We start from the raw sequence: 20,929 nt of genomic DNA on the forward strand, positions 1-20,929 counted from the left end.
GTATTTCTCACATTTCGTGAGGAAATGAAGCTCTGTCTCCACCTCTTCAATGTCACAAAGTGAGCACAACCTGTCCTCTCTGGACAGCCAGGTCTGCCAGTGTCTACCTGTCTCGATAGCCAGGTTGTGTTCACTGAGTCTATATCTTGTCAATATTTTCCTTGTTTTTAAATCTTTCACTGTGGTCAGGTAATCTGCCACAGTGTATTCTCTTTTTAGGGCCCGATAGCATTCTAATTTGCTTTGTGTTTTTGTTTGTGTGTCCCAATAGGTGATGTAATTTTCTTTATGTTTTGCTATAATTTGGTTGACTCTAATTGTTTGTATGTTGCTGTTTTGAGGCTGCTTTGTGTTAGTAGGGGTTAATGAACTAAGCTTCAAGACTAGCTGGCTGAGGGGACTCTTCTTTGGGCTCATCTCTTGGTATTTCAGGGCCTTGTAATGATAAGAGTGGGGGTCGATGTTTTTGAGGTGAATCCAAAATTTAACTGCCCTTTTTTGTATGTTAATTAATAATGGGTATTGGCCTAATTCTGCCCTGCATGCATTGTTTGGTGCTTTCCTCTGGACATGAAGGATGTTTTTACAAAGTTCTGCATGCAGGGTTTCTATGGGGTGTTTGTCCCATTTTGTAAAATCTTGCTCTGTGAGCGGACCCCACACTTTGCTGCCATATAATGCAATTGGTTGAATCACTGATTGGAATATTTTAAGCCAAATTTTGACAGGCAGTATAATTTGAGTATTTTTCTTTATGGCATAGAATGCCCTGCGTGCTTTCTCCTTCAGTTAATTTACCGTCAAGTTAAAGCTTCCTGTTGAGCTTATTTTTAAACCTAAATAACTGTACTGTTACTGTGTTCAATTGTTTTATTTCCTCATTTGAATCTGTATTTGTTTCCCTGAAATCGGGATCTTCTTTGAAATATCAATTTTGGTTTTTACTTTCTCTTTCTCTCTCTGTATAGTGCAGTGCTCTCTCTCTCTCTGTATAGTGCAGTGCTCTCTCTCTCTGTATAGTGCGGTGCTCTCTCTCTGTATAGTGCAGTGCTTTCAAATTCAAATTCAAATTCAAATTGCTTTATTGGCAGGAAATACATAGGTACATATTGCCAAAGCATCATAAATCAATTAAAAAATACATATTTACAGTGGAATACTAGTAATGAACATTCTATTAAAATAAATAAATAAATAAATACATTTAAAAAATAAAATATTATTATTATTATTATTATTATTAATAATAATAAAAATAATAAATAAATAGATCATTGTAATTATGTATGATGGTCACTCAGTGTCCCTCAGGTTATGGCAAGCTGAGACATATTGAGCCGCAATTGGGGCTGTTGGTCCTTGTCCTAATAGGACTGCACATTTTTCGTTCTTTGATAAAGAATGGAAGTTTTGTATAATTTCTGAAAATTTTTGGTAATATATTTTTCTAATATTTGTATATTTTGTACAATTTAGGAGGAAGTGCATCTCTGTCTCAACCTCTCCTGTCTTACAGTGACCACATATTCGTTTTTCTTTTGGTAGCCATGAATTTCTGTGTCTGCCTTTTTCAATTTCAAGGGTGTGGTCACTGAGTCTGTATTTGGTCAGGATCCGTCTCTGCTTTGTATCTCTGACAGAGAAGAGATACTCTGCTGGAGTATAGTCTTTTTTCAGGGTTCGATAGCAATTTAGTCGACTTTGTGTTTTGGTTTCTTTATCCCAATGTTCCAAATACAAATTTTTTGTTTGTTGCATAATTTGGGTTATTCTGATTTGCGGCTGGTAAGCAGTGCTGGTCTGAGCGTGATGCAGGTTAGTTTGGGTTATAGAATTAGTAAGCTTCAGTACCAGCTGACTGAGGGGACTCTTTTCTGGGTTCAGTTCTTGGGATTTTAGCGCTTTAAATTGTAGCGTGTTATTGGGACTTGATTTGAGATGTATCCAGAATTTTAGAGCTCTTTTTTGTATATTTATTACCAATGGGAATCGGCCTAATTCTGCCCTACATGCGTTGTTAGGTGTTTTCCTTTGTATTTGCAAGATATTTCTGCAGAATTCAGTATGTAGGGATTCAATTGGATTCTTGTCCCATGCAGTGTAGTCTTGCTGACTGAGTGGACCCCAGACCTCACTTCCATAAAGCGCAATAGGCTCAATTACACAATTTGGACCAGATTCTAATTGGGATATTTAGTTTGAAAAGTTGTCTTTTTATTGCATATGTTGCTCTTCAAGCTTTTTCTTTTAATGCATTTACTGCCATGCGGAAACTTCCTGATGCAGTGATAGTCAGACCAAGGTAGGTATAATTCATAGTGTGCTCTAGGGCGGTGTTACCTAGAGTTAATTTGTATCTGTTTTCCTGACATCTGGGCTTCTTTTGAAAAATCATGATTTTTGTCTTTTTAAAATTTACTGCCTGGGCCCAGTTCTGGCAGTATTGCTGAAGAAGATCTAGGTGTTGCTGTAACCCTTTTTCTGTGGGTGACAGCAGGACCAGATCATCTGCATAAAGCAAACATTTGATTTCTTTGTCACACAGTGTGAGACCAGGAGCTGCAGACTGTTCCAACAACACCGCTAACTCATTAATGTATATATTGAACAATGCTGGACTGAGGTTACAGCCCTGTCTCACACCACGTCCTTGCGTGAAGAACTCTGTTCTTTTATTGCCAATTCGTACCGCACACTTGTTTCCTGTATACATAGATTTAAATATGTCATAAACTTTACCCCCTACACCACTTTGAATAATTTTATAGAATAGGCCATGGTGCCAAATAGAATCAAAGGCTTTTTTGAAGTCAATGAAACATGCAAAAATTTTTCCATTTTTTGTTTGGTGTACATGTTTATTTATTAGGGTGTGTAGGGTGTAAATATGATCAGTTGTACGGTGGTTTGGTAGAAAGCCAATCTGACTCTTACTCAAGACATTGTGCTCGTTAAGGAAGTTTAAAAGTCTTGTATTAAGAATGCTGCAGAATAACTTCCCCAGATTACTGCTTACACAAATGCCTCGGTAATTATTAGGGTCAGCATTCTCTCTCTCTATAGTGCGGTGCTCTCTCTCTGTATAGTGCAGTGCTCTCACTCTCTGTATAGTGCAGTGCTCTCTCTCTGTATAGTGCAGTGCTCTCTCTCTCTGTATAGTGCAGTGCTCTCTCTCTGTATAGTGCAGTGCTCTCTCTCTGTATAGTGCAGTGCTCTCTCTCTGTATAGTGCAGTGCTCTCTCTCTGTATAGTGCAGTGCTCTCTCTCTCTGTATAGTGCAGTGCTCTCTCTCTCTGTATAGTGCAGTGCTCTCTCTCTCTGTATAGTGCAGTGCTCTCTCTCTGTATAGTGCAGTGCTCTCTCTCTGTATAGTGCAGTGCTCTCTCTCTCTCTGTATAGTGCAGTGCTCTCTCACTCTCTGTATAGTGCAGTGCTCTCTCTCTCTGTATAGTGCAGTGCTCTCTCTCTGTATAGTGCAGTGCTCTCTCTCTGTATAGTGCAGTGCTCTCTCTCTGTATAGTGCAGTGTTCTCTCTCTCTGTATAGTGCAGCGTTCTCTCTCTCTGTATAGTGCAGTGCTCTCTCTCTGTATAGTGCAGTGCTCTCTCTCTGTATAGTGCAGTGTTCTCTCTCTGTATAGTGCAGTGCTCTCTCTCTGTATAGTGCAGTGCTCTCTCTCTGTATAGTGCAGTGTTCTCTCTCTCTGTATAGTGCAGCGTTCTCTCTCTCTGTATAGTGCAGTGCTCTCTCTCTGTATAGTGCAGTGCTCTCTCTCTGTATAGTGCAGTGTTCTCTCTCTGTATAGTGCAGTGCTCTCTCTCTGTATAGTGCAGTGCTCTCTCTCTCTGTATAGTGCAGTGCTCTCACTCTCTGTATAGTGCAGTGCTCTCCATTCAATGATACCTGTTCTCTGTTCCCTAGGTGACGCCCCTGCAGAGGTAAATGGGAAGGGGAGCCCCATAGGCCTGGACCAGGGTGAGTCACTGTGGGCCTGTCCCATAAACAGGACGACCCCAAAACAGAAACACAACCTTTAATAGCAATAAAGACAAATACATGCAAAAACTCAAATCACTTAAGTACTATCCCTGTATATGGTCGGCGAAACTTTTAATTCAAATTTAAAGTCATTCAGTCATTAATCATTAATTAATCCATTTGTCAGTTTGACATATTGCACTAATTATTCATGATCTGATCAGTATCCCAATGTGCGAATCACATGGCAGGTTTATACCTATTTTCAATTACTCGACATATCAAAATGAAAGGAAAATGAAGTGACAGTAATTCAACCATTCATCTGATGCAATACGTGGGATTCCCGTAAGTCAGAGCAGAAATGATGTGACCTGACGTGACCTCGCCGTTAAAGTGGAAGAGATGTTTAATCTCAGGGTCTCGGTCAGGAGCTGTGATTCCCCTTCTGAGTCAGAGAGAACGGCAGTGGTGCAGCACAAGCCTCCTCCTCCTGCGTGCGCCAAGAACGCATGCCTGCACCGCGGTGCAAAACCTGGGGTTAGAGCTGGAAATCCGACGAGCTGCCTTTGACCTTCTCGTGCAAATGGACGTGTGCTCCTCCGTGCCAGTCTCAAGCGCCGCTGCTTTCTGTGTTATTTGTCAGTTATTTATTAACAGGCGCTAGCATGTGCGCCCTTTTAGCGCTGTTTAGACTTTGATGTGAAAGTGACCGCAGGATTGCTTGTCTTTGAAGGGGTAAGGTAATAGCTATTAGCACGCTTTCTGCTTTTTTTTTTGGCAGCAGTGGGGGCAGGTCCTCGAGTTTAAGTTACGGTAACCTTGGTTACTAATGGAAGGAGGTGGACGTACAGGAAGTGTTGCGCTAAACTGGGCCGTGGCCCTCTGTCCACAGGTGCCGTCATGTCCAGCGAAGAGGAGGAGGGCAACGAAGGCGCCTTCAAGAGGTTGAGCAACCTGTGGTCCTCTTTTCACCTCTTCAAGTCTTCCCGAGACCGTGAGTTTGTCTGGAAAAACCTCCCTTTCACACTGGGAACATTCTGCATCCATCGACTGACAAAATCCAGGGTGTCACATAGCTAGCTTGGAAATATGTGCTCAGCAGGCTGTTCTGCAGGCGTTGGAGTGCATAGTGACTCAGAATACTGCTTATTTGTGGGGGTGGCATTAGCTCAGGGGGTTGAACGGTCATCTGCCAATCAGAAAGCCGGTTTGATCCCTGGACCTCTGGGCAAAATGTGTCAAAGTGTCCTTGAGCCAGACACCCAAGCCCTACTCGCTGCAGACGAGCTGGATGGTACCTTGCATGGCTGCCTTTTCCATTGGTGTATGAGTGTGTGTGTGAATGGGTGAATGAGAGGCATGGCCATTGGTGTGTGTGGGTGTGTGTGTGTGTGAATGGCTGAATGAGAGGCATAGTTGTTGGTGTGTGTGTGAATGGGTGAAAGACAGGCATGGCCGTTAGTGAGTGTGTGAATGGGTGAGTGAGAAGCATAGCCGTTAGTGTGTGTGTGTGAATGGGTGAAAGACAGACATGGCTGTTGGTGTGTGTGTGAATGGGTGAAAGACAGGCATGGCCATTGGTGTGTGTATGTGAATGGGTGAATGAGAGGCATAGCCGTTAGTGAGTGTGTGAATGGGTGAGTGAGAGGCATAGGCGTTAGTGTGTGTGTGTGTGAATGGGTGAAAGACAGGCATGACTGTTGGTGTATGTGTGAATGGGTGAATGAGAGGCATAGCTGTTAGTGTGTCTGTGAATGGGTGAAAGACAGGCATGTCTGTTGGTGTGTGTATGTGAATGGGTGAATGAGGGGCATGGCCGTTGCTGTAATTACATTCATGACCAGGCATTTGATATCCCAACTGCACTGAGTATCTCAGTATATCATATGACACAACTTCACCTAAGATTGTACACAATGCCTGCTGCACTATTAGGGCCTAAGTTAAATGGCTGAAAAGGACTGGTGGTATGGTACGGATGCATGTCACAGTGTGCCAAAAGCGTTGCCAGATTTGAAAACGGTGAACCCGCACAGTCAGAGCCTGAAACCCCAATCCTGAAAAAAAAACAGCCCATTTTTTTTAAATACCAAAAAATTCAAAAAAATGTGTTTGTTGCTATTCCGATTGTTGACGGGGGTGAATTTATTAAGATTGTTGATTGTTGACGGTGGTGGGGGGGAGGGTGGGGGGAGGGATGTGCTATTTAGATTGGGGTGCCCTTAAGATTGTTGATGGTGGGGGGTGGTTGTGATTCTTAGGAGACAGTCTGAAAGTGTGTACTGCACTACAAAATGATTACCTGAAAATAGAAGATTAAAAACCCCAATATGACAAAAAAAGCCCAAATTATGACAACCCGCCCAAACCCATTTTCGCCACACAATACCATACAATGTAAGTCGCTCTGGATAAGAGCATCTGCAAAATGCCTGTAATGTAATTTAATAAAGAGTAGCCCGATTGGGAGGGATTTCACCCATGCAAACTCAGCAAACCAGTCTGGGCAAGTCTCTGCTGTCAGTTAAAAGCGAAAGAGAACAGAGAAATGGGAGCAAGAGTGCAGGGGTTGGGTGGGGGGGGGGGGGGGGGGGGGAGAGAGAGAGAGAGAGAGAGACTGATAAAGGCAGCTCATTGTCACTGTCAAAATAAGGTATGTGGTACCTTAATAAGGTACACATATTGCATTTTTTCATCAGTCTCTGTAATCCCATTTTTATTGCTTGGGGCTGTTATTTTGATTAATAAAAGGGATAGTGTACAGTTCCCAATGGAAACAAACATCCTTACTTTTCCCCAGAACTTTTGCCAGTTTTCAGGTGATAAGATCAGAGACTTTGGTTTTCAAATTTAATTGGTCCACGGATATTTTGATCAGTGTTGTCCTGACTGTTCTCCCAATATCCTAAAAGGTGAACATTAAGGAGACAGAGTCTCCTACTTTTCCATTTGTGCATGTTTCTCCTGGAACCTTTACACAAACGTCCATCTCCTCGCTGTCCCACCGGCGTTCTCAGATGGAAAGCTCAGGGGGAAAGCTCAGGTGGAAAGCTCAGAGGGAAAGCTCAGATGGAAAGCTGAGATGGAAAGCTAAGAGGGAAAGCTCGGTTTCCACAGAGCTGTTGTTCAGCTACCAGCTTCTTATTTCCTGTGCATCAGTCACCTCTCCTCTGATATCAGGGCCAGCCCATGATGCATTCCTGCAGTTTCTTTCCCCGCTGTGCTGTCAGTGCAAATGTGGATTCTGTATCGTCTGTTGTCCATTGCCGTGTCTGTTTGTGTGTGTTGGGTTGTGTGAGGTGTTGTTACCTGGGCTAAGTGTTGGGTTGTGTGAGACGTTGTTATCTGGGATAAGTGTTGGGCTGTGTGAGGTGTTGTTATCTGGGCTAATTGTTGGGTAGTGTGAGGTGTTATCTGGGCTAAGGGTTGGGTAGTGTGAGGTTTTGTTATCTGTTGCTAAGTGTTGGGTGAGGTGTTGTTATTCGGGCTACGTGTTGGGTTGTGTGAGGTGTTATCTGGGATAAGTGTTGGGTTGGGTGAGGTGTTGTTATTTTGGCCACGTGTTGGGTTGTGTGAGGTGTTATCTGGGCTAAGTGTTGGGTTGGGTGAGGTGTTGTTATTTTGGCTACGTGTTGGGTTGTGTGAGGCGTTGTTATCTGGGCTAAGTGCTGGGTTGTGTGAGGTGTTACCTGGGCTAAGTGCTGGGTTGTGTGAGATGTTATCTGGGCTAAGTGTTGGGTTGTGTGAGGTGTTACCTGGGCTAAGTGCTGGGTTGTGTGAGGTGTTAATTGGGCTAAGTGTTGGGTTGTGTGAGGTATTACCTGGGCTAAGTGCTGGGTTGTGTGAGGTGTTACCTGGGCTAAGTGCTGGGTTGTGTGAGGTGTTATTTGGGCTAAGTGTTGGGTTGTGTGAGGTGTTATCTGGGCTAAGTGTTGGGTTGTGTGAGGTGTTACCTGGGCTAAATGCTGGGTTGCTTGTGGTCTAACAGTGTTCTGTCTGAGAGCACAAACAGGGTCAGGGATACTCCACTGCTATTGGGCAGACAGATACTGTGGTGCTATCCGGCGCATATTTGGGATGCTTGCCTAATGCCGGGTGTGTGTTTGTCTTGCCTTGTCACTGATAGTGAGGTCTGGGAGGGGCTTCATATATATATAGACCGAGAGAGAGAGAATGGAGAGGCAGAGAGAGGGGGCAGGGAGAGAGGGGGTGGAGGGGTGAGAGAGGTGAACAGAGCGGGGGAGGGGGCCACGTCACGGCGGCTTTGTGTTTAAAGTCTAAAGTTTCTCAGGCGCGCTAAGCGTTCTTTGTAAATATAACAGGGGATGCAGGTTCAGATCCCTGGAGTGGCATTGCTGGTGTTCAGCAGACCTCGGACACATTTACTCTTCATATATAGACACAGGTGAAATGAAACAAACAAAGGCAGTTGGTTCTGTTAATTTTCTCCACCGGCATGTTCAGACACATAGAGTGAGGTTATCCAGCTGGACACATTCCACTGGGTCACCTCTTTCTCTCTCTCTCTCTCTCTCCCTCCCTCTCCTCTCTCTGTCTCTCTCTATTGTCTTCTGTAGGAGTACAATATTACTGTCCACCAGTTATATAAAATATTTGCAGTGTGTTCATGAATAAATGTGGGGTATTAACGTGGTCTTGAGCTAGTATATACAGTGCCACGAAAAAGTCTTTTCCCCCTTCCTGATTTCCTCGGTTGTTGCATATTTGTCACACTGAATGGTTTCAGATCTTTAGACAAAATGTGATATTAGACAATCAAGGGAACCTGAGTAAACACAAAACACATTTTTGAAATGATTATTTCATTTATTTAATGAAAAATAGTTATCAAACACCCATGTGAAATGATAATTACCCCCTTAAACGTAATAACTGGTTGCACCACCTTTAGCAGCCGTAGCTGCAACCAAACACTTCCTATAATTTGATATCAGTCTTACATTGCTGTGGTCCACTCTTCTTTGCAGAACTGGTTTAATTCAGACAAATTGGTATGTTTGCAAGCATGAACTTTCAGGTCCTGCCACAGCTTCTCTATTGGGTTCAAGTCAGCACTTTGACTAGGCCACACCAGAACTTTAATTTTGTTTCTTTTCAGCCATTCAAAGAATTTTACGGCACAGAGTAGAATTCACGGTTCATTCAGTAATGGAAAGTCTTCCAGGTCCTGAGGCAACAATTTTTTAAAATGTGTTTTGTGTTTACTCAGTTTACCTTTGTTTAATATTACATTTTGTCTAAAGATCTGAAACCATTGACTGCGACAAATATGGTATGCAATAACAGAGGAAATCAGGAAGGGGGCAGACACTTTTTCACGGCGCTGTAACCAGATTGAGCCATTGTTCTAAACAAATTAAAAGGTGCAAAATACAGTTTGCTGATTTAAAATGTAAAAGCATATTGCAGACAGACAATTTTTACTAAAGTTATTGTTTCATAAAGTAAACAGTTGCAGAATACAGAGTTAAGATTGAAATGAAGATGAGTGATGCGGAGTGAAGTGGGAATGTTTGCAGTTGGTTAGAATGTGGTGTGCTGAAATAAGCTGTGCTGCTCTTCCTGTCCTGCAGAGGGAGCTAAGGAGCAGGCTCTGCCCCCGCTGACAGACTCCGCCCCCCTGAAGACCCCGGCTAGGGAGCAGCGCTATGCTAGCGGACAGTTCTTCTTCGAGTACCTGGTGGTGGTCAGCCTCAAGAAGAAGAAGGACGGAGGCTACGAGCCCCAGATCACCTACCAGTTCCCAAAGGTCAGCTGAGAACCTAACACCAACACCTAGAGAACATAACACCAATGCCCAGAGAACATAACACACCGGCTCGCGAACCTAACCCCAATGCCCACAGAACATAACCCCAGCACCCAGCAAACAAAACCCTAACACCTAGAGAATGTAACCCCAACACCAAGAGAACGTAACCCCAACACCAAGAGAACATAATGCCAGCACCAAGAGAACATAACGCCATCACCAAGAGAATGCAGTCCTAACATCTAAAGAATTTAATGCTAACATCCAGAGAATGTAATGCAAACGCCTAGATAATGTAATGGTAACGTCGAGAGAATGTAATGCCAGTGCCTTACGAAAGAATTAAATTCTTACTCTGCTCTCATTATAATGTTGAGAGAACACTACGCATTTAAATTAGAAGACAAAAGAGATTTATCAGTGGAGTTCATTATCAGAATGAAGAGGGCACGAACAGGGGTACCGGTGGCAGGAGTGGGGGGGGGAAGGCGGTAAATCTACTCAGAGGTGAAGTGGCAGGAGAAGGGCATGTGGTACCAGTAAAATCTGCCTGGTTGGCTTAGGAGAAAGGTTACCAATAGAGCGGAGACTAGGGAGGAGTTAGGGTCAAGAATTGGGAGGGGATTGTCGGAGGGGTCAGGGTCGTGAAGGGTATGACTAACAGGTTCCTGTGTTTTTCTCCCCAGAGGGATGGAATGGTGAAGTTCCAAAGGGAGGAGGAGGAGAAGACACTGAAAGCCATCACTCTCTTCTGCTTTCCTGAGGGAATCAACTGGGCCCCCCTGACAGAGTACCGCAGGTAAACACACCTGTGTGCTCGTTCTGCTGGTAAAGCACGGCTGCACGTTTGACTCTCACCAGAAATGAAATACTCTCAAAAGGTGCAAACCTCGCCTTCTGGTCAGGCTCAATTACACCAGGCAAGATTCGTAAAGCATAGAAAAATATTTGAATCCAAAACAATTACGTATTTGAACCCAGGTCTGACTCTCACACACCGTCGCAATTCAGACAGCAAGCCACAGCACACGCATTGATAAAAAATTCAAAGCATGAACTTGACATCAAACGCACACGCTCAAATACAGGCACACGCATGCACATAACACACAGGCGCACACACACACACACACACACACACACTCAAATACAGGTGCACACACACAAACACACACACTTGAACACAGGTGTGCACACAAACACATTCAAACACACACACACACACACACACACATACACACACAAGGACTTTGCAGGAAACAAATAGGACACAAACACACGTGGTATGCAAGATATAACCACACCTCCATAACTACACACAGGTGCGTGTTTGCAAAGCATTCACATTTCCTGTCACACACGCACACACACATACACACTGTACTCAGCACAACAAAAGCAAATCTTTCAGAATGTTTCCTACAGTTTCACCTCTGACTCTGGGTCCAGAGCGAGGCATTTTGTTGGTTTTTCTGTCCTGCTAGTCTTTTTTCCCCTCTTTGTTGTTTTTCTTTCTTTGCTCATTCTGCCGTGTCTCTTTTAAAGCCAGCTGGCTTCTATAGCTCTCCTTTGTCTCCTTTCTTTCCTTTCTCTCTTATTTCTTTTCCCTCTGATACTCTCTCCTGACCCCCAGCTGAAGCTCTTCTCATGCCCCACTCTGTGTCTCCCTCTCTCTGTTCCTCTCTCACTCCCTCTCTATCTCTCTCCCTCTGTCCCTCCCACTCTCCCTCCCTCTGTATGTCCTTCTCTCCCTCACTCTTTCCCTCCCACTCTCACTCTCCTTCTCTTCCTCACGCTGTTCCCCCATTCTATGTCCTTCTTTCCCTCCCTCTCTCTCTCCCTCCCTCTCTTCCTCCCACTGTTCCCCCCTTTCTATGTCCTTTTCTCCCTCCCTCCCTCTCTTTCTGTCTGCCTCTCTCTCTTATGCCTAACCACTATTAAGGCGCTGGGTGTTTGTCACAGAAACTATTAGCTGAAGTCAGGGAGCAGTCACAGCAAAGTTGTTGAAAATCATGGAAAACTGGAAGAAATCATAGCTTAAAAATTTTTTAATTTATTAAATTAACTTTTAGACCATGTGCAGCAGTGGGAAACGATTGGAATACCATGTATGACCGTAGCAGGAGTAACAAGTGCTTGTAGTTTCAAAAAAATCAACAGGCAGTTATACGAGTAAAATACATTAATATGCTTGTGCATTTAATTGTTTAATTAGGTCCATAGCGGAAAGAGCGTGCTTTTTTGCCTTTAATTTTACAGAACAGAGCATTCCCAAAGTGCATTACTGAAATAGAACACGGTTACAGCACGTCCGTTTTTTGTTTTTACTTAGTTCAAAGTTTGTTTTGGCACACGCAGTATGTTGTACTTTGTGAGGTTTGAGTCTTTGATGAGGGCCTGTTGTCACTGATGTTACTGTAATGGGAGAAGGAGGGCTGGGCACTGTTAAAAGGGGTGTTAAGGTGTTGACAGTTACCATCATGGTAAGCAGTAAAAACAGAGGAAATTGCGATAAATGGCTAAAATCACGGAATTTGTGACATCCGTGGCTTCCGTGAGAATAAACCCTTATACACGACAGCCACAAACGCAGGAAAGTAAGGCTTCTTAAAATGCAGAAGTGAAAGAGCAGGAATTATATGGAGGAATGATTATTTCCTCCATCTCCAGTTTCTGCTGTATATTTTACCCTCTCTTGATTCTCTCTCTCTCTCTGTTTGCAGCGAGACCTTCTCTTTCGTCCTCACAGAGGTTGATGCCAGCAGGAGGAACGGGTACTGCAGGAGGCTCCTGGTAACTCTCCTTCTCACATGCTTCTCATTTCACCGACTTCCTACTCCACCTGCTGCTCGCGTCCAGCAGCGAGCTCTGGGATCTCACCCCTGAGCTGTGTTGGGATCTCGCCCCTGAGCTGTGTTGGGATCTAACCCCTGAGCTGTGTTGGGATCTCACCCCTGAGCTGTGTTGGGATCTAACCCCTGAGCTGTGTTGGGATCTCACCCCTGAGCTGTGTTGGGATCTCACCCCTGAGCTGTGTTGGGATCTCACCCCTGAGTTCTGTTCTTTCTCCCTGTCTCTCAGCCCCATGGTAATGGCGCCCGACCTCCGGAGGCCTACTGCATCATCAGCAAACTCGCCTGCTTTGGACTCTTCTCCAAGGTAACCAGCTGGTCAAAGGTCACATCTCCCAGGTTACTTGGACCATCCGATCCTCACAGATTCTCTTTGCGTTTTTTTTTTGCCTCAGAAAGATTTTAAAAATGAGATGAGAGACAAGCAAACACGTAAACACTTTCTCAGGTTCCACCCTTTTTTTCCCCCTGCAAGCAACTGATTGCTTTTTACAGAACCATATCTCAGATAAAAACAAACAAACAGAAAATCAGTGTCTTCTGTGGCTTGTTCTTATATAAGTGCGTTTATTTTAATGCATCCGGCTTCGTATAAAGCGGACCCACTGCTTTCTCGCACGCCCACGCGTATGTGTGCGTATGTGCGAAGATGCATGCGTGTGTGAAACAGGATGTGCCGGTCGTTGTTGCCGTACGCGCTGCTGCTCGCTGACGATGTGCTTGCGCTGCAGATCTTTGACGAGGTGGAGAAGAGGCGGCAGATCTCCATGGCGATGATCTACCCCTTCATGCAGAGCTTGCGGGAGGCGCCGTTCCCCGCCCCGGGACACACCGTCAAAATCAAGAGCTTCATCCCGGAGTCTGGCACCGAGGTGACCTACTGCACGCGCTCAGATATGCACACACGTACACAAGCACACACATACGCACACGCTTTCATACATACACAACCACACATACGCACCAGCTCACATACGGACGCACGCGCACACAATTACACATTCGCACACACACGTACACAACCTCACACATACACACACACTCTCATACGCACGCACGTACACACTCGCTTACGCACTCAAGCGCGCACAGTCAGGTACACAACTGCACACGTACACAACCGCACACATATGCACGCACTTGCATACGCACACACGCGCATACATGTACACAACCGCACACATATGCATACATTCGCATACGCACACACATACACAACCACACACATATGCATGCACTTGCATACGCACACACGCGCATACACGTACACAACCGCACACATACGCACATGCTCTCATACAAACACACATACACAAAGACACACTCTCATGCACACTCATACACATACAGTACACACACATACACACATGCACAAAGAGTCTTGTGATTCTGTATTGGGCTCCTGCTGGAGTTTCTTGCAGGTGTGTCCTGATCTGTCTGGGCTTGATCCACCGCTTACCCTGGGGTGAAATCATGCAAATACCATCCCAGCGTTCAGCATTCCACATTGCACTCACAGTTTCACTGGGGCTTCTGTTGGTCCTTATGGAGAAAGTGAAGAGCATGCTCAGTAGACGCTGTCTGAAGCTAAGTAATGGACATTGTCCTCTGTAGCCACTTAAATACGGTTTGCATGATTGCGTAAAATCAGTGGAACTCGTGACTTTGAAATAACTGCGGATATTATGCAGGAATCGTTCCTGCAATTTGACGGGTCAGGACCAAGTAAGATTTAAAGAAATCATAGTTCTGGTGTGAACAAAAGCAGCAACATTTCTGGGTAAAACATGCCAAAGATTTTTCATAAGACGTAAAAGCTTTTATGTGGAGCGAGCAATCGCGAGAGTCTCAGAGGGTGACCCATTGCATTCTGGGACTTGATTATGGCGTATGTTTGTAGCAGCGGATTTGAGTGTTAACCAACAAACAAAACGAAAGTATTAAACCAATGAAGTGAGCATTTTTGGAAAAATGTCTGGAAATTGGACCAGATCTAAGACAAGAGCCATGTCTAAATCCACACACTTCCCTGCTATTGAATATACAAGTTCTATACAACATACAACTTACATACAGTATGACCTGTATACTCAATAGTAGGCAAGTGCACAGCTTTGTGGTACTGTGAGAGATGTTGTGGTCACAGGCAATAACCAGTGACGTCTTCCACCTAACATCCTGCCTAGCCTAATCTATCCAGAACGGTCATGTGTGGACAGACTCAACACTGAATTTTTCTCTATGTGTGAATGGGGAAAACCACTACCTAACCCAAATAATTAAACCAGGCAGTATTCTGGGTTCCATGTACGAAAGGGGCTTAGTACAGGTGTGTGAGCAGTAAGGCGGGTGTAATACAGGTGTGTAAGCAGTAAGGCAGGTGTAGTACAGGTGTGTATGCAGTAAGGCAGGTGTAGTAGAGGTGTATGAGCAGTAAGGTGTAGTACAGGTGTGGGGGCAGTCAGGTGGGTGTAGTGCAGGTGTGGGGGCAGTAGGGTGTAGTACAGGTGTGTGAGTAGTAATACGGGTGTAGTGCAGGTGTGTGGGCAGTAAGGCGGGTGTAGTACAGGTGTGTGAGCAGTCAGGTGGGTGTAGTGCAGGTGTATGAGCAGTACGGCGGGTGTAGTACAGGTGTGGGGGCAGTAAGGCGGGTGTAGTGCAGGTGTATGAGCAGTGCGGCGGGTGTAGTGCAGGTCTAGGGGCAGTAGGGTGTAGTACAGGTCTGTATGAGCAGTCAGGTGGGTGTAGTGCAGGTTTAGGGGCGGAGTCTGACCCTGCCCTTCTGTGCAGATTATCAGTCTGACGCGGCCGCTGGACTCCTGGTTGGAACACGTGGATTTCAGAACGCTGTTCCGCTGCCTGAGCCATGAGGAGGTGCTGCAGGTGTTCGCCGCCACCGTGCTGGAGCGCCGCATCGTCTTCATCGCCGAGGAGCTTGGGTAATGCGCAGGCACCTACGCAGCACACGCACACCCGCAGCAAACTCACTCACACTGAACTCACACGCACTGTAAAAACTCACACGTACTGTAAACTCACACAGTTAACATGTACACACACTAAACTCAAATGCACTGTAAACATGTACACACATTGAACTAACACGCACTGTAAACTCATACAGTTAACATGGACACACAGTAAACTCACATGCACTGTAAACATGTACACACACTGAACTCACACGCACTGTAAACATGTACAAACACTAAACTCACGCGCACTGTAAACATGGACACACAGTAAACAGACACACAGTAAACATGTACACACAGTAAACTCACACACACAGTAAACTCACACAGTAAACTCACACACAGTAAACATGCAACACAGTAAACTCACACAGTAAACATGCACAGAGTAAACTCATACGCACAGTAAACATGGACACACAGTAAACTCACACACGCAGTAAACATGTACACACAATAAACTCACACACACAGTAAACATGTACACACAGTAAACTCACACGTACTGTAAACATGTACACACAGTAAACTCACACGCACTGTAAACATGCACACACAGTAAACTCACACGCACTGTAAACTTGCACACACAGTAAACTCACACGCACTGTAAACATGCACACACACTAAACTCACACGCAGTAAACTCACACGCACAGTAAACATGCACACAGAGTAAACTCACACGCACAGTAAACATGCACACAGAGTAAACTCACGCACAGTAAACGTGTACACACAGTAAACCTACACACAGTAAACATGCACACACAATAAACATGCACACAGAGTAAACTCACGCACAGTAAACATGTACACACAGTAAACTTACACACAGTAAACATGTACACACAGTAAACCTACACACAGTAAACATGCACACAGAGTAAACTCACGCACAGTAAACATGTACACACAGTAAACCTACACACAGTAAACATGCACACACAGTAAACCTACACACAGTAAACATGCACACACAGTAAACCCACGCACAGTAAACATGACACACAGTAAACCTACACACAGTAAACATGCACACAGAGTAAACTCACGCACAGTAAACATGTACACACAGTAAACCTACACACAGTAAACATGTACACACAGTAAACCTACACACAGTAAACATGCACACACAGTAAACTCACGCACAGTAAACATGCACACACAGTAAACATGCACACAGAGTAAACTCACGCACAGTAAACATGTACACACAGTAAACCTACACACAGTAAACATGCACACAGAGTAAACTCACGCACAGTAAACATGTACACACAGTAAACCTACACACAGTAAACATGCACACAGAGTAAACTCACGCACAGTAAACGTGTACACACAGTAAATGCACTGGCATTCCTGCATTCCTCAGGTCTGGTATTTGACCCCTGAGGCCAGAGTTCCAGTCTGAATCTGGGGGCTGTTGCCCAGTTTTCAGAAAGATTGAAGCAGATTGGTCCTCAGAAGGTACCGTGTTTAAACTTGACTGCATGAGGTCAGCAGGACTGACTTGCAGTGATGCAAAAGAGTATCACAAAAGGTGTGAACAGGAAGTCAAACAACTGCACAAGTTCTTACAAGTGGTTACCCCTCATGCACAGAACAGGTTTGCCTTGGATAGGAAATCATTATGCTGGTACCCCAGAGACTTGGTACCCAGCCATCCCTAGAATGTGTACTGTGAGGACCTGCTGTGTGTATGTGTGAGTGTGAGTGTGTGTATGTGTGGTGTGTGTATGGCATGTGAGTGTATATTGGGTGTGTGGCTTGTGTGTTTGTGAGTGTGTGTGTATGTTTGTATGTGTGTGTGTATATGTGTGTGTGTGTGTGTATGTTTGTATGAATATGTGTTTGTCTGTATGTTTGTATGTGTGTGAGTGTGTGTGTGTCTCTGTGTGTGTATGTTTATGTGTGTGTGCGCGTGCATGCTTGCGTGCGTGCAGGTGTGTGTGTATGTGTGTGTGAGTGTGTGTGTGTGGACATGTAATACTAATCTTTGTGAGAACCAAATGTCCTCACAAGGATAGAAAGATGAGGAAAACTACCCTTTCTGTCAGGACCACTGTCATCAAGTAGAACTTTATTGACAATAAAGGCAATACAGTTATGTTTTGCGGTATGGCTCTGTTCTGGAGCTCTCCCGCCAACCACGCAGCCCGCGTGGATAAGGCCGGGAGGCCAGCAGCCAAACCCCCCCTAGAGGGGTACACACAGAACAGATCCAGCAGCAAAGCAGTTTTTAACACATATGAATGGAGCAAATGCAATTTCTTAACACATAAGGATGGAACAATACAACTTCTTAACACATAGGAATGGAGCAAATGCAATTTCTTAACACATAAGGATGGAGCAATACAACTTCTTAACACATAGGAATGGAGCAAATGCAATTTCTTAACACATAAGGATGGAGCAATACAACGTCTTAACACATAGGAATGGAGCAAATGCAATTTCTTAACACATAAGGATGGAGAATGCAAATTCTTGACGCATGGGGAAGGAGCTGGGGTGGTGGAGGGGATTTACGAAGCAACGTGCAGCGCTTGCATGCAGGAGGAGCAGCCGAATGAGTAGAGGGACGCTGTTTAAGTAGACCGCCCTGTTAGTGAATGTACTGTGATAGGCTAACATCACTCAGCTGAGCCATCAGCTGATTCGGCCGGAGCGCTTGACTCTCGTGACCTGCCAGAACTACGCGATGCTCTATTTGTGAGGACCTTTTGCTGGTCCTCACAATTTCAAGAGGCTGTTTTAGAGTTAGGACTTAGAGTTAGGGTTAGGGTTAGAATTAGGTTAAGGTTAGGGTTAAGGTTAGGCATGTAGTGGTTAGGGTTAGGGTTAGAGGTTGCGGAATGAATGTAGTCAAATGAAATCAGTCGGAAGTCCTCACTAGTATAGCAGTACCTAACGTGTGTGTGTGTGTGTGTGTGTATGTGTTCTGATGATCTCTCTCTCTCCTCTCCCCAGCACTCTGTCTGAGGTGATCAACGCTGTGGTTGCGCTGCTGTACCCCTTCATCTGGCAGCACACCTTCATTTCCATCGTACCTGAGATCCTCATCGACGTTGTCATGGCGCCCACACCATACCTGCTCGGGGTGCAGAAGCGTCTGCAGGAGCACGTTACTGACCAACCTGACACCAGCGATGTGAGAGTCCTCACATACACACACACGCGCACACACATACACACATATACACACACACACACGCGCACACACACACACATACACACATATACACACACACATGCACATAGACACACACACACACAATCACACATATACACACACACGCACATATACACACACACACGCGCACACACACATACACACACACACACACACAATCACACATATACACACACACGCACATATACACACACACGCGCACACACACACATACACACATATACACACACACAGACACGCGCACACACACACGATCACACATACACACATATACACACACACATGCACATATACACACACACACACCCATACACACACACACACACACAATCACACATATACACACACACGCACATATACACACACACACGCGCGCACACACACACACACACACATACACACACACACATGCACATATACACACGCGCGCACACACAAACATATACACACACACACGCGCACACACATGCACACACACACGCACATATACACACACGCGCACACACACACACGCACATACATATACGCGCACACACATACACACTCACACACACACACGCACGTATACACACACACTCACACACACACACCCACATATACACACACACACACACACTCACACACACACATGCACGTATACACACACTCACACACACACATGCACACACACACGCACATATACATACATAAACACACGCACACACTCACACACACATACATGCACACACGTACACATGCACACACACTTATAGATACTGCAGGTGTGGATGGGCATTCACATTCTGCAGTTACCTGGACCAGTTCCATCACACAGAAAGAACTAGAGTGAGAATGGTTATGCAGGAGTTAAGTTCTCAGACTTGAAAAATCTGATTTTCTGCTCAACTTCTCCATCATAACCAGTGAATTCCATTTCCCAAATGAAGCATTGAGATTGCAGACCTTGTATGGGGGTGTGGTTTGTCAGGGGCATAGATTAGTCATTCATTTATCACCACCCACCATTAATCTTTCGTTGGGAAATCACAAGTGAGAAAGATTTTGTGCTGGCCCAATCTTGGAGCTATGTGTTAGGAGTTATGTATTCTGCAAGCCTTGCAGAAGACAAACAGCTATTTCTTTATTAGACAAGTTGAACTCTATTATTATCTTGTTTCATGCCCGATACTACCAAGGTCAGTCATGGAAACAACTGAACTCTTAAAGGAAGTAAAGATGCGTAAAGACACGAGATGCTGAAGTAAGGTCTCGCACCTATTTTACTATCACTGGGGGAACACTGACATGCTGAAGATCAGCATACTCAGGGAAGACTCTGTTCTGGTCTTTCAATGGGGTTTTAGAACAGTTTCTCCAAAAGGAATGAGAATATCTTGAATCCGGACCATGCCATTGCCGACTGTGGTTGGTAGTATCACAGTGTGATGTGCAGTTGGCGATTGTGTCACCCCAGGTATGGAATGGTTCAGTCCGTTAGTCTGCTTTCAATGCTGTCTAGCGGCCCCTGCTGGTCGATTGGGTGTAGAGCTTTAATCCACAGACTGTGTTAAAGCCGGGTATGAAAGGTCTTCCTCTGACTCCACTCTATAAGAGCTTAGTTGTAGAGTGCGGGCCGAAAAGAAGCAGACTGGCGACACCATGTGTTTCGGAGGAGAACTGTGGCTGTCAGCACTCTCCTGACCTGGTGGTGGGGGTTACAGTTGAACGCAGCTACGGTTGCAGACAGCTGGCCGTTCCTAATTAGGGGGGCGGTGTTGGACATGCTCAGCCCCACGTTGGGTGTCAAATTTATTTTAAAAAATAGATTAAATAAATGAAACTGTTACATCCTTTTTAAAGAGGTTATTTTAAAATCAGCAGAAGCCGGAATCGCTCATTCTCTGTGTGTCTCTGTTCCAGATGTTGGTGGTGGATTTGTCTGAAGGAGTGAAGAACACGTTCATAATTAGTGTGAGTGTCCTGTGTTTCTGACTGTGTTTCTTATCAGCATGGCAGTCTGTGCTGTCGCACACTCCATTTTGTTTTCATATTGACGCCTTGTAGTGAAGTGCTTCATCACGACTGTAAAATACTTTTGATGAATTATTCAACAAAACATTGACTATTAAACTATTAACCAATATGAACAGAAAGTCACACTTTCT

The 20,929-nt window shown here is 44.8% G+C and overlaps 1 protein-coding gene across 3 annotated transcripts in view; it reads left to right on the top strand.

Annotated features, from left to right (window-relative positions):
* LOC135234868 (DENN domain-containing protein 2D-like) overlaps window positions 1-20,929 on the top strand; it is a 52,417-nt gene that overhangs the window by 27,008 nt on the left and 4,480 nt on the right. For all 3 annotated transcript variants that reach the window (XM_064299925.1, XM_064299927.1, XM_064299926.1), the window contains 10 exons: window positions 3,921-3,974; window positions 4,873-4,974; window positions 9,575-9,750; window positions 10,440-10,552; window positions 12,477-12,546; window positions 12,835-12,912; window positions 13,337-13,477; window positions 15,396-15,544; window positions 18,563-18,743; window positions 20,685-20,735. In XM_064299925.1, the coding sequence (XP_064155995.1) occupies window positions 3,921-3,974; window positions 4,873-4,974; window positions 9,575-9,750; window positions 10,440-10,552; window positions 12,477-12,546; window positions 12,835-12,912; window positions 13,337-13,477; window positions 15,396-15,544; window positions 18,563-18,743; window positions 20,685-20,735 (1,115 nt within the window). The remainder of the gene's footprint in view (window positions 1-3,920; window positions 3,975-4,872; window positions 4,975-9,574; window positions 9,751-10,439; window positions 10,553-12,476; window positions 12,547-12,834; window positions 12,913-13,336; window positions 13,478-15,395; window positions 15,545-18,562; window positions 18,744-20,684; window positions 20,736-20,929) is intronic.

The sequence above is a fragment of the Anguilla rostrata genome, chromosome 11 (genome assembly GCF_018555375.3).
Source record: "Anguilla rostrata isolate EN2019 chromosome 11, ASM1855537v3, whole genome shotgun sequence".
In the NCBI taxonomy this organism is placed as follows: domain Eukaryota; kingdom Metazoa; phylum Chordata; class Actinopteri; order Anguilliformes; family Anguillidae; genus Anguilla; species Anguilla rostrata.